This window comes from Varroa jacobsoni, unplaced genomic scaffold (genome assembly GCF_002532875.2).
Source record: "Varroa jacobsoni isolate VJ856 unplaced genomic scaffold, vjacob_1.0 scaffold_63, whole genome shotgun sequence".
NCBI lineage: Eukaryota > Metazoa > Arthropoda > Arachnida > Mesostigmata > Varroidae > Varroa > Varroa jacobsoni.
The window spans coordinates 132,362-146,335 of record NW_019212965.1 but is presented as its reverse complement, the minus strand read 5'-3'; the positions used below and the strand labels follow the sequence as shown (position 1 = coordinate 146,335).

Sequence of the window (13,974 nt, the reverse complement as noted above, 5' to 3'; positions counted from 1 at the left end):
TCATAGCTGAGTCCTGCGATTGACACCAAAACAACTCAGAAGGGCCTATGATAAATACAAACTCCTTTCCGAGTGTGAAAGCTTCAAGCGATCGAAAAATACTCATTTATTAATTAACAACTCCTAGCTGGCGCAGCGTGACGCGTCGAGAATTTCTCGTCGCAGTACGCCATTAAAATAGAATAATAATTCACCTAGTTTTTTCGCAAGCGTTTTCTACTTCGTTAGTAGTTTCGGGAGCCAGGCTATCCTTTTACGGCAAAAGTATTCTTCATCTACAACATTGTGGCGCAGCTCTACGTCAAATATCCCTTAGCCTATAATGCCAACAAGTCCAGTTATAATCAGCTGCCACGTCGTGAAGCTTTTGGCCAACAATACGTTTTAGACCATTTACTTACTAGCGGTAGGTGTCTGGACAACTGGTCATATCTAGTGTTAGTTCTTTCGACAAGGGGAACATCTTATGCCCTCTTCAGAGCACTACGTATGATGGTATCTCTTTACGGGTCATGCGTATCTTCTTCGTAACACTGAAATTCGAAAGCCGTTACCGGAGTCGATGCCAACAATAACCATGCAAGCAAACTAAGCTGCAATATATATATATATAGAGCTTACTAGTTATAGATTAAGTGCTTGTATATCTTTTACGAACACCCAGCTACAATGGTAGCCGGGTCGCTAATATCACAGAGTGAAAGGAACGGAGTCATCAACGTGTAGTTTTCAGCTATTCCGAATAGTTAAAGTTTTCTTTTTCTTTTGGAAGTTGTTACTTAGTTTTATACAGGGGTTCCAAAGAAATCGAAAAACCAGCTGCGATCAATCGACTGGCGCTACTATGGGGATTTTCATCGTTGTCCTTCAACTAAAGATCGGTTATGATACAGACATATTTTTGTATTTAGTGTAATTCAAGTGAACGAATCAATTATCTGTCTGCATTTTAGTTAAGAACAGAAATTACGTATGACTGTTATTTTTCTTCTAGATTATAATGTGGGCGAAATAATTAATCTAATTTTGTAATACATGATTGTCGAACAAATATCGGGCGTTTTTCTAGATAGATGGCTTTGAAACCACCTGTATTAGGCAGTATAAGTTGTGTCGTATCGGCACTGGTGTGGCGTTCCAGGGGTGATCTTCTTAGCAGTAAGTAATATGCTACGACTCTTAGAATGCCCAAGGTAAATTCCCTGAAAGATAAGTACAATGTCTGCGGAAATTCGCCGTATTTTACAATTCCCTTACGATGAAGGTATAACTGCTGCCTAGGCCCATAAATAAATTATGTTGTTTATTATCAAGATGGGTCATCGGAAGAAACGGCCCAAAAATAATCGTTTTTTCACTCTGCAAATTTCGATGTGAGAAACGTTTTTTTATAGTGATTCACCAATTACGAAGAAAGTTGATCAAATTATTATGAAAATTGAGTAAAATTGACGAAACTAAACATCTACTATCGAACCGTTTTAAAAAATTTGAAGGTAGCTGGTTGCGAAGACAAGCCAGATGTCTGAGCGCGACACGAACGAATTTATTCGGTTGTATTTGCCTCTATGAAACTCGAAGTAGAGCCATTTTTAAATTAAGAGCGGTTAATAACAGGTGGACCGCATGTGACAATAATGTGCAGAGAAGATGTACTATATAATTTATATCTAGACCCAGACCTATTCCATAGAAAATAGTGCGATGTATTTGGCGGGATCGGAAATGAATCGTGCATTATGAGTTACTGCCATCTGGAAAAACAATTCATTCAAACCAAAAAAAGGTCATCAAGGTGTTAGTGAACAGGTAAAATGCCGTCATCTACTGTGGCAATGCCAGATCGTATACAGCTTTAGTTATTCGGATAAAATTAAGCGAATTTGGACGGAGTATCTCAACGCGTCCGCCGTATAGCCCGGACCTTGCACGGTTAAAGTATTATCCATTTCGTTTTCCAAAAAATTTCCTAAATGGTGCAAATCCAGTTTCAGTGGACGGGCGCAAAAGTCATTTGTCACAATTTTTCGCTCAGAAATTACAGAAGTTCTACAGTGATTGCATTACGTTGATATCAGAAAAATGGCAAAAATTTATCGATCGAAATGGCGCATATCTAGCTTAGTAACACATAACAGAAAAAAAATAGTAGCTTTAATTTTAATTTAATGTTCTTCTGACAGTCCAATGTATATCTGTCCAGAATGAAGGCGGTTTGGTCCAAAGTTATGGAATTGATTAATTTTCGTGTTTCTCTTTTGAAAACGAGTGATAAGATAAGGAAGAAGTAGGCCCCTGGCTAGGTGCAACATTAAAACTGAGTCAGGGTTAAAAATAAAAAGTTACTCATATGAACGTGTATGCGGAGTTTTTCAAACCAGGAAAAATATCGTAAGAGAAAGGGCCATGAATTAAAAGCTCAGAATACTCAGAAAAACAGAAAAAAATATTTTTACTTGTTCCAGGTAGTGGTCTATCGGGTCAACAATGACAAATTCAGACCATACAAAATTACTATATAAACAAGTACCGCAATTGAAAGTGATTCTTTTCTAAACGTCCAAGGTTAGGAAGCTAGAGCTAAAAATCTCTTAAGTAAAATACGTTGATAAAACCGTTGACCATGCATCATGACAAATAAATAATATACGTGCAGAACAATTTTAATGTCTTATGATTTCGACTACTGCAATTATGCGACTATACTTAGGCGCTTACTATCCATATTATTACTTTGTATAATATTGAATGATACGCGCTGTTGGCTAAGGAGCCCTCAGCAGGAGATTCTTAATTAAATTAGTACACTGTTACAAATGATATTTCCCATTGAAACACCCGATCAAAGCCGACTGGGCTATTAGTCGAACTTTCTGATCGAACTGGGAGCAAAGGTGTTTTTTAGCGGGTCACATCTTCGGAATTGGTGATTGATATGATCATGCTTGACCGTGTGGCATTGCCTCTCTGTACAGAACACAACCAATCAATAACAATAAGAATAACACCAATAATAAGACGTTAACGATCACGAGCTAAGTAGGCAATAACTGAGCCTTTGCATGCTCTTCGTTGCCTTTGATGCCGCTACCGGTGCTCGTACTCAACGTTGAACAGTGATGACCTGCCGTTACCGTTATAATGCCGACCAAAGCTCCTGATAATAACCACTTTTGTCGTACTCTATACGAGAGGGGCTGCCGGCGAAGACAGATGGCGGGGTCCGTATATCCTCGGACTCCAAGACACTCGGAAATAATCAAGGACGTTGGTTACTCATGTATTGATTGAAAATCATGTTTCACTGCCTGTTGCTGAAAGCTGACATGGTCTGCACAACCGTTAATCATTTGTTACTTTTATTATTAGTTGCTATTTTTCCACATGGTGGTAGTTTGTTTGCAGCGGGCGAAACTGTCAAATTGAGGGGAACGCAACCAAGAAGGCGGATGACAAGGGAATGCCGCAGTCTTGCCAAGGCTTCGATCATCCTAATCCCTACTAAAGCTAGCACTGTTACGTATTGTTTCCATTGAAATAGTTAAATACGGTAAGTTGAGTCAGGTGGGTTCGACAAAATACGCTGAACGACGGAGGATTGGCGCTGGCACCAAAAGCGATTGTGGGACACCAAAAGGAATCAAACGATCTCGATCGAAGAGGAGCGCGACGAAACTATGAAACTAATAAGCCAGAAAACGTCTGTACCAGACACGTTCGTCCTCCCGCAGTAGGCCCGCTGCTTCGCTGTCACGAGCGATTACTTGCCACTCTAACTAACTGCTCGTCGTCATTGGCATTGACACTTTACCGTACTCGAAAAAAATCGTTCTTCACACATGGCACGCATCTTCACCCGCCCAAGCTGAAACAGCTACAGAGAAAGGCAACACAAACACATTATAACGATATACACAACATACAATAACCATAATGATAACTAGTATTCTTACAGCTGCAGGATCCGGCTGAAAGGAGGTACGCTATAAATGACTGAAGGACGTAAGTCGATGCGAAGGTAAGATTCTGGCTATTAATGTTATTTGTCTGATTCTTTGTTAGGTGGTCAATTATAATCGAAGCCGATCAGCGTGGTCGCACATCTGCTGCAATCATACTATACCTCCATCGATACCTGAAGATCGTAACCTAACAGAATATTATAACGCTTGCGATCACCACATCATGGTTCAATTGTTCACAGCGATGCTTCATGAAAGACGAATCGTTATCGTATCACGGTAAGATTAATCTTACGGCAAAATACGACCGATTACCTTTGCATCAAATAGCCGTTAATGTTGGATTTGTAAATGGTGCTGATTGTAATTATGCACTATGAGCGCGTACAGTAGATAACCTGCGGTGTTAATCTTTAATGAACTTCAGCCGATTGAATCGGTTATCGTCGTGCGTCCAAGCGGCGAATCTGCTTATCTACCCTATGCAATGGCAACATCTCTTCATTCCCGTACTGCCTCTCGCTGTGGTAGACACCCTCAACGCACCAATGCCCTACCTCATTGGTAAGTTCCTCTAATGTCAAAAATATATTGTTTTTCGGTGGTGGACACTGGCGGACGAATGCAGAAGATCTACAATCGTTACTCATTAATAGACTAGCTACGAATACGTTTAATAAATTCTTAGTTATCTTATGGCAGTCTACTGTATATGTCAAATCGTCGCAATTTCAATATATATATCTCCGGTACATCCAGTAATATCAATACACCCCAGTAGTTTTCACCAGTTCCGCTTGATTCGATAACTGATTCGTAATCAAAGTTAGGTCCGTCCAGTTGTTATGCTAGTATTAGACAGTTTAAGGCAAATGTGCACATATTCAAGATAAAAAAAAAACCAATACATCTCAATTCGAGTACCGGGACCAAGTGTAACAACAATCGCACAAAAGCTAATATCATCCATTTTGTTTGTCGCGCTGCCCATACTTTTTTGTGTCATGACACTTGCTATTATTATAGACATTTCGAACAAATTTTATTCAACACGTCTTATGTATAGAGTCCGAAACGCACCGCACACGTAACTGTCTATACATAGTTAGTGCCATCGCCACGAGGTTGAATTATACATGTTTCAGGGCACGCAAAATCAACAAGGAACCTAAGATTACGGGTTACGTTGTCGCTGGTAGTTTTTGTTGTAACGATACCCCCTTTTGGCTTTGAAGGAGCGACAGGTCGCGTTGATGCGCGTGGGCCCCACCTTCGACGGCCGTTGAAAAATACACTGTTGCTGTTACGGTGCCGCTATTGCTCATTCTTGCCCTTTCGACGATTCTGTCTTTCTCTACATCTCTTTCTTCAAGTGTCCCGATTCGCCACTCCTGCTTATAGAGCGAGCAGGCGCTTTGGCGTTTCCTGTTTCTGCACCTCCTGCTCGTTCTGTTCTTTTTTTAGATTTCTGTTTGTACTGAGCTGCGATTGACCGCTACGTATTGAATTACTTGTTGGTTTAGCAACGGCGATGGCAAAATAATAATCCGCTGGTGACCTTAGCAATAATGTTACATGACGGCTGTTGCTTATCTGCTGCTACTTTATGGTGGTCATTACTTGCTCTTAATGAACAGTTTTCTTTCTATACACTTACGTAATGCTGAACGGAGCTTATGTTTACGGATGACGATTATGTGTGGAGAACTTCAATCCGTTTTGGGGGTATTTTGGACTTCGATTTCTGCGAATAGGGATAGACAAAAGGAGAAAAGCGATCGCATAACATTTGCATATTATGTTTGCCTCTTAGATTATTATATATCATTCCAATAGTAAACTTGTGGTAATTGTACGGTTGGTGTAAAAATCCTAGAGATTTTACAGGGTCAACGAAATTTCGAACACTTTTGGATTAATAGTAACCAATGTGCACAGCTATGTGCTATCGGTGACTAAAGCCGAAATTGAGCGGTTCAATTAGCGTAAGGCTCAGACTGCTGTCGAGCTCAAGGAGAGCACCTTGGTCGAGAAAGAAGTAGAGCAACATTAAATTTAAACATTTAATAGGAACTATTGGGAACATTGCTACTTACCATTCTGTGGAACTGAACAGAGTTGCTTCTCCCTGCCGTTTGCGCGCTCCAGAGATGCGATCGCCTCTTCAGTGTGACATCCCGTCTTCATCTATGATAAGCAAAACAACACAGGCCATAAAAAATGGAAAATACCCGTCAGGTTTTTCTTCCGGGTGAAATCTCTGGCCTTCCACAGTTAGTCGTGTTTTTGCGACATTGCGCACCGATTTCAGCACGGTTGTTGGCAACGAAATAGTTAAATGAACGAGTCGCGGCGTATGTCACTCATACATATGTCTACTGTTTTTTACTTTCTGAACATATCAATCAACGATATATAAAGGATTTGAATATACTGTGAGTAGATATTACCTTATATTACTTATTATCCTATATTAGTATTTGTCAATTGAAAACAAAGAGATGATCATCAACAACAATTTCGTTGTAAGCCTCTCAAATGTATATTTTTTTAGGCTTTAAGTACACTCTGAAAAGAAGCGTGTTCTAAGTACGAAATTATAGATGAAAATATTTTAGTACTCCTCACTCAAAATTTATATAAATAAATAAAAAGTCGCCTAAAAACCCACTCGGTCCGACTTTTACACAAATACACATATTCACATCGAGTCGGCAAACGGTGTAGAAGAAAACAAAGCATAAAGTGGCAAGAGGTTGTAGTATAGCACCAACTCGATTTCAATATCATTGTCTACAGCATCGATTTTGGTGGTTTTGTTAACTAAATAGGCGTGCCCTCCTCGACATGGGAGCGCGTCCGCCAGTCAGAATTAGGGGATGTGGTCGTATATCACGCCGATCAGAATAAATTCTCTAATCCTTTTCGCGACAGTCTACCAAGCGAGATTGAAGCAGGATTGAAACGAAAACTCAAGAACCAGGACGCGCAACTTGGTAAGTTCTATTGGTGTGTCCTCGTACAAATCCGATATTTACCCTAATCCTAAATAAAGAAATACTAAATTAAAAAAATAAATAAATAAATAAATAAATAGGAGTTATATGATCAATATGATGTAATGGCTCAGAGTGTATTTGTTTGGCTTGCACGTAGTTAGTTGGCATATTAATAATCTGCAAATTTGCTACTTTACGTATGAGTAATCAAGCAATAAATCCCATAGGGCTTCTCTTGGCCCTTGATCCATTAGCGACAGGCGATTTCTTTGTGTGCATGTACAGTTCACTGTGCAAGAAGTTGCACATCAGCCAACGTTCTTGACTAAAGTAATTCGCTAAAAGCTAAACTCGTAGAGGGGACGATGCGGTGGGCCGCAGATAGAACGCGTTTAGGTCGATCATGCCAGCGGACCTGCGCTTGTAATTAATGATCATGTATGTATGAAACCCTAAGAACACTTCACCTGCCAGATATTTATCGTACGCGTTTACTTCATATTTCTACGTTATTCTTAGTAGTAGTACGCGTGGGTCAAACATCTTCGACTTGAAAATCCCATTTGAACGCATCTATACTTGCATAAAAGAAAAGATAGTAAAGAAGTTCAGCAGGGATATGATAGTTAGGTACAGGTGAGTCTATTTGAGGACCTAGTGATATTAAATAAAGCGTATATTCAAACCCCACCCGGTCAATGATGTGTGCTGAGCATTTTTTTACGACGACAAATGACTAGAAACATCAGTGATGATTTTCGAATTTGCCACATTCTTTCTCAAGTGGTCATTTAGGTGGTCTTCCAAAGTGACTTTTTCATTATTGGCATTTGTATTCTTTCGTCACGTCGATCTCTCGTAGCCGTGCAAAAAGCCTTGAACGTTGAAAAGCCACTGAAGTCTACTTTGTAAATTGTTTCGAAAGGCTCCTACGGTCGTTTCCTTGACTTAAATCAAAATTTAAAGATTAGCATCCCATGATTACAATCGACAACAGTGACTGCGCTCGACACAAGCTAAGTTCACAACGGATTTTTTCGTTCGTTACTTACCATGTGCAGCCAATTTTGCCACTACTACATGTACGTTTTGAATTACCAATTGATATTTTCTTCATTTCTGAATGACAGTGTCGCGATAGAACAACACTAGTCTAAAATTGTCTTCATTTCTTCTAGAGGAATCTGTTTATTCTTTTGATTTGTTTTTAAGAAGTTCAGGGCAAATGCATTATACAAATTAGATTTTAGGTCTAAAATATTTATCCGGTACTACGAGACATTGCTGGCCTAAAATCGTCTTCTTTGTCTCATAAACGAGCCTTTTTGTTTTTTTTTTATTTTTATTGCAAATATCGAAGAAACGTTCATTTAGTCGATTATTACAATTGAATTTCAAATCAACAAGTAATCATGATTAAGGGAGCTTGAATACTGCTGAAATCGAGAAGATGATCATAAGCTATGGTGCTGTCTTACGTTGATTTTTTTCATTATTCGATGAAGCAAGCTTATTCTTCTCTCGATTCGTTTTGCGACTCTTGCGGGGCTTGGCTATAAACATTAGCGATCGAAATCTTATAGTATTAGATTTCCATTGGTGACACGTTATCGCTGGACGATCGTAGTATACTAAACATTACACATGACCATGTATACGCTTATCGTATCAGCTGCTTTCTGCTAACATTGGACGCATACGACGTTTCTACAGTTATAGGACGTTGCAGTAAACGTAAATAAATTATGGTACGCTACCATCATATAGAAGGCAATTTTATCCGAAATGTTTTGTTTATTAGTTGGATTCGTTTTAATCCTGCTTGAAATATTTGTTATCTCGCGAGCCTCGATTCAGTTACTTAGATACTTACAAATTAGATTTACTGACCATACAAGCATGGCTTTGATGGTTGTTTTTGTTACTAATGTATATTGTTTCAAGTTGTTTCATCTTGAATTGCATTCATATAAGGCCTACTATAGGTAGCGTTTTTACGAACATGTTATTAACATAAAATGCAGCAATTGCTTAAAACGTATCCTTTTTTTAGAAAATCTTTAACAGAACTATGCGTGCTAAGTGTGAGCATATTGGAATATAATAAAGCAAAGTTTTTTTAGATGCCTAAATATCATCAACCCTCGAAAAAATTGTTGTTATTATTTGACATTATTCGTTTTCAGGTGACGGATTCGCGCAGGCGTTCATGCACGTTCTGGTCATATTGATCGGAGATTACCGTTCGGGATTCCGACAAAACCCGCGGACAGGGAAGGTCAGCTGATTTCTTCGTATATTTTGCTAATCAATTTTGACTTGCTTTGGTAGCTAGGACAAAGCCGTTCGCCAGGAGTTTTCACTGTATTGGCAGAGCCGAAAATATTGTTTTTTTCTTACCATGATGACCTGGGCCCTAAACAGGTGTGAAATGTTAGCCCGAACCATCCCTAAAGATGAAAAACGAATTTTAAGAACTTGGCTGATTCCTGAAGAAAATGTTCCGTTGGATGTGGCACAGGGTAATGATTTAGTATCAAAGACATGTCATGGTAGGATCAGCTGCTTCAATACCATAAGGCGGACGGAAAGCTATAACGCGATGTATGAACTGATCAAATATGTCAGTTTAAACATAAACACCCTCTCGCTGAATTGCTGAATTCAAATGGTTGCTTAGAAAAACAAGAAGCGCAAGAACTTGAATTGGCCATACCCGTACTCCTCGTATAAATAATACCGTGATAAATCGACGGATTTAGCTTATCATATTACAGAGCACACATATTTCATAGTGTGCAAATGGCTTTAGTACTATTTTGTTATAACAAATGTTACCCTCTGTGATTTCTGTTTTATTTCCAGTTGGACTTCGATAAAGAACGCTTTCTGCAGGCCCAACCTTCTTCGCTACGCCCATTTCTAGAAGGAATGCTACAGCTTCAGATATTCGCTGAATTTGTTGAAAATCGGATGCGGCGTGTAAATGAGCCTATTTCAGATAGATTCGAGATCGAAACGGCCATACTCAATAAAAATAGCCACAAGTAAGTACAGTTATTTCTTATATTATAATAGCCCCATAAATGTCACTAAAAAGAGGAGAAGCGTGGTAGGGAAGTTCGGAAAAAAGTGTGGGTGGAAAGAGACAAAGAAAAGTAAGCAAAGGTAGTGAGGGAGAGAGCAACGACTCGTCGAAAAGAAAAAAAAGCGGTACATAGATAAATGGGCTGAAGAGAGGAAAAGGCAGAGAGGGTAAATAGAAAGGGCAGTGGGATAGAGTCATAGAGCTTAAAAGAGAGAGAGGAAAAAGTAAGAGTGGTAAGATGAGGGAAAAACATGAGTAAGGTCATTGGAAATGGGTCGACGAGCCTGCTGACCTCATTCCACGGGATATGATATAGAGTCGGCCCATTGTTGGCTTCTAAAATTTTATTAGAAGTTTTAATTTAACTAACTTATATTTATTTGTTCGTACTTTCTTGTTTTGTCGTTTCTATAAGGTTCAAGTATAAAGAGTGGCTTCAGCAAAAGCCGGCATCTGCTGTTCGATCAGCGTACAAACAGGTGAAGCAGACGGGAAATCTTGTGAAAGACAAGAGCCGTAAGGCAGTCAAGGACATCCAGACTAGAATGAACAGTGGTGCACACAATGGCCATCACATGGGCCAGATCTCTGGCCCGCATGACAAGCTAAGGCGCCACAGCGCCAGTGGTCCACCACCTCTACAAAGAATGCACACTTCACCGAATATTCGTCTGACCCAGCCAATTGAACGAGTCGTCCCTCCGGAAAGACCAACGCCACCAAGACGTCCTACATCACCACCGCCTGCAGTGCCAGTTGTCAATGACCTCATCTGTCTTGACGATTCGCCAAAGAAACACATCAGTGGTCTGCCGAATGGTAACAGCGTCCTCGATGGATTCGAGGACAGTTTCGTTCCTTTAAATGGGCATACTAGCGGTGCAAATGGCCAGCAGCCGAACGGAGCGTCTGCGCAAAATGAAGTAGCGAAAGGTGCAGTGCACATGCGTGGAAGCACCAGTGCTCGAACCGCTGGAGGACGCTCTACTATCCCGCCGTTAAGCAACTCAACGTTTCACACATCAGCTTCCGACAATGTTCTCATAAGTAAATTCTACTCAGATTTTGACTCGAGACCTTCACCAGTGTCTCCTGTCAAGGTGCAAGAACTAATTGCGAACTTTAGTGGCCTGCAAATGAATCTGAAGAATCCAGTTGGTGCTGACCCAGCTGCTGGCGAACTTCTAAATGGGAGAGACGCAGCAAGTTCTCTTCCAGTTCTACAGCCGCCGCCACGAAAAATGGATTTGAAGAGGCATCCCCATCCGTCTCGGCCACCGAGAGCCCACGTTCTCCATCTGTTGAATGAGGACACGATGGAAGGGGGAGTCGCACCGCCATCGGCTCTTTCCGAATGGACGGCACCTCAGAAAGTTGCACCCACAAATCCTTTTTCTCATCACCTGTAGCTTTTTGAGGTCGAGGACAATACACAAATCAAAGGATCGGCGGTTCCATTTGACGAGTCATTTGTATCATTGTCTTTTTCAGTGCCTACCAGGTACATGCCAAGAGACCCTAACCCTCTTCCATCTTTTTGGCAGTCATCAAAATAGAAAGATACGTAAGACCTATTCAACGTTGGGTCATCGTCTCAACACTGATTGTTATGTACACGCAATGGACAAAAACATGGCCTGTGATGAACTGCTTACAAACAGTGCGTATATGGCAAAAACAAGAAGCAATTATTAGTAATCAAGACTGACTTGTTCTATCAAAGCCTCGTCTTCCTCTTACCACAAAAATCCCTATCAATATGAGATTCAAGATGTAACGTAAAAGCTTTTGTCGTCTTACTGTACATATATAGGCTATATATATATATATATATATATATATATATATATATATATACTGTTAATGTTATTGAGTGAGGGAGTGTACGACAGCAACGGTTGTTGCTAGATGAATATAGCAAATAAATATATAAAGTAAAAAGCAGAAAAACAAAAGAGATTTTATGCGCAAAATATATAAAAGTATAAAAATTTATTTTCCTGTGCCAAATTTAAACCGCGTTTTTATTTAAACGATAGCAAAAATCTAAAGCGAGCGAATTCGGTGAATTACACGATGGATAACACAACACATGCTTGGCAAAACTAATTATGGACGTGACTAAACCAAGCAGTGTAGAGCGAACAAATAGAAAAATAGCAAACCTGACCTAAAGTTATGTATTCAAATTAATTAAAAAGTTTAGTGTGTATTCATCGCAGACAGTAATGCATTTTAGTACATTACTGCTAGCCCATTTAAACAAGCAAAAGTTATTGCCTGTCAAAAATATTGTCTGTAAGGTGCATTCGGAATCTGATGGTATCAGTAAAACTAAGAATATTCCTATGACGACATCTGCGCGGAACAAGCGTCGCTTATTCGCTAATTAACGTCGCTTTGGCTGCAGCAAAGATGCCTAGTTCTCTTCGATTGTATGCCTTCAGGTTGAATAAAACTCTGGACTTCATCAGGTCTAAACGGTTCTGGTAAATGTTCATAGACATTCCGTTTGTCCGAATCTGTCAATGTTAATGCCCTAGAAACTGATGCCTATAGGAAATAGCCCAATACGTTTTTGGTCAAACCAAAAAAAGTCATGCAAAAATTGAGTGGTCTTGAATAACACACTACGCATGTAAACTTTAATGCAGTAGTTGCTATATTTTAAATTCGGTGCAAATCCGTAGCAGAAAGTACGAGATAAAGTTGTAACCTCACGCCAGGTACATAAAACGAGTAACGATTGAAGGTTCAATCGAGCATGTCATGGTGCTAGTTGACACAATTATACAATGGTCCTAACAGGTTGTATTTAGTTGCATTCGGTGCGGGTTGATTACCTATGCCGCAACAATTACATTCTTCAATAACTGGTAATCGGTAAGATGCCCACAGATCATTCATTCAAATCTGCCGCAGATTTTTGGCTGAACACTTCTAAGATATTTGCTTGTAAGCTGCTATCATTAGCAGCACCTTTTAAGTTAGTTTCTGTATAACATATTTCTAGACGCCGATAGCCTCATTGTAAAGAACTTCAAAAGGATGAAGTGCCCCGATCATGTCTAGGGCAAGACAATATGCTGTGTTTAATAAAAAAACGTTATTGACTTTAAAGATTAGTCGAATAGCTACCGTGAAACATTCATCAGTCGATTGCAAGGAACGACGAAGCACTCTATAGTGATGTATCTTGTTCGAATAGCTTTAATAGTGTTTACGGTGTATGAACCGTGTAACTGGGGAGCTGCGCTTCAGGTGTATAATACGACAGAGCAAACGTCGATAAAAAGTATCAACAATGAAGCAAATGAGAGCAAGCTTCAGACGTTCGGTCAAAGTCAAACTTCAGAGCAGGCTTCCACAGCACACAATGCCGAAGTCAACACGACAGAGGACGATAGCGGTCGAATGCCACGATACTTGATTTTTGTGATTGACTACTTCGTGAATTTGACCTCGTTCAAAAATGGTGATTCTAAACAAGCTATAGACTTACCGGAATCTTCAAATCTAATTCAATTTCCTTATAATTTAAATATGAAAGGATTCGTAAATCCATTTAATTCTAGCGTCTTGGCAGATAATTCGGGATCGCGGAAGGCACAAGCCGCGTTGTCAAGCAAACTCGCCGCGAGAAAGGCCGAAGATGAGAGAAGCGAACAGAAGCGTTCGGACTCTAGTCTCTTGTTTCTCATTGAGGTAAAGAAATCAAAAATTAGTTGCTAAAATTCTCTTTTAGCAGAATAACGGTTTCTTTAGTGAATCTATGAAAAATTGCAGTGTATACATGTAGTAGCCTTGAAAACCAGCCTGAATATGGTTACTTTAAATGTGAAGAAACAAATCAAGATCGAAGGAAATTTCTAGCAGCTAAAGATTATATAGAAAGTAGGTTTTTTAAATATAATATGAAACTACT

At 39.7% G+C, this 13,974-nt stretch overlaps 1 protein-coding gene and 1 long non-coding RNA gene across 17 annotated transcripts in view; one reads left to right on the top strand and one right to left on the bottom strand.

The window, feature by feature from the left end:
- The window catches only part of LOC111261700 (DENN domain-containing protein 1B), a 49,164-nt gene that overhangs the window by 34,009 nt on the left and 1,181 nt on the right, over positions 1 to 13,974 (top strand). For 12 of the 14 annotated variants that reach the window (XM_086968813.1, XM_022835395.1, XM_022835403.1 and 9 more), the window contains 6 exons: positions 4,063 to 4,241; positions 4,390 to 4,526; positions 6,794 to 6,958; positions 9,148 to 9,239; positions 9,827 to 10,008; positions 10,465 to 13,754. In XM_086968813.1, the coding sequence (XP_086824939.1) occupies positions 4,063 to 4,241; positions 4,390 to 4,526; positions 6,794 to 6,958; positions 9,148 to 9,239; positions 9,827 to 10,008; positions 10,465 to 11,458 (1,749 nt within the window). In that variant the 3' untranslated portion in view covers positions 11,459 to 13,754. The remainder of the gene's footprint in view (positions 1 to 4,062; positions 4,242 to 4,389; positions 4,527 to 6,793; positions 6,959 to 9,147; positions 9,240 to 9,826; positions 10,009 to 10,464; positions 13,755 to 13,974) is intronic. The other 2 variants (XM_086968798.1, XM_022835432.2) reach the window with 2 other exon arrangements.
- Positions 251 to 8,705, bottom strand: LOC111261751 (uncharacterized). Of its 3 annotated transcripts, XR_002681187.2 has the most exons (4): positions 8,440 to 8,705; positions 6,059 to 6,149; positions 5,620 to 5,706; positions 251 to 3,874 (listed from the first exon to the last, which is right to left on the bottom strand). It is a non-coding gene; the product is annotated as an uncharacterized LOC111261751 (long non-coding RNA). The 3 variants fall into 3 exon arrangements; XR_002681185.2 differs by lacking the exon at positions 8,440 to 8,705 and having other exon boundaries at positions 6,059 to 6,794; XR_002681186.2 differs by lacking the exon at positions 8,440 to 8,705 and having other exon boundaries at positions 251 to 1,754; positions 6,059 to 6,794.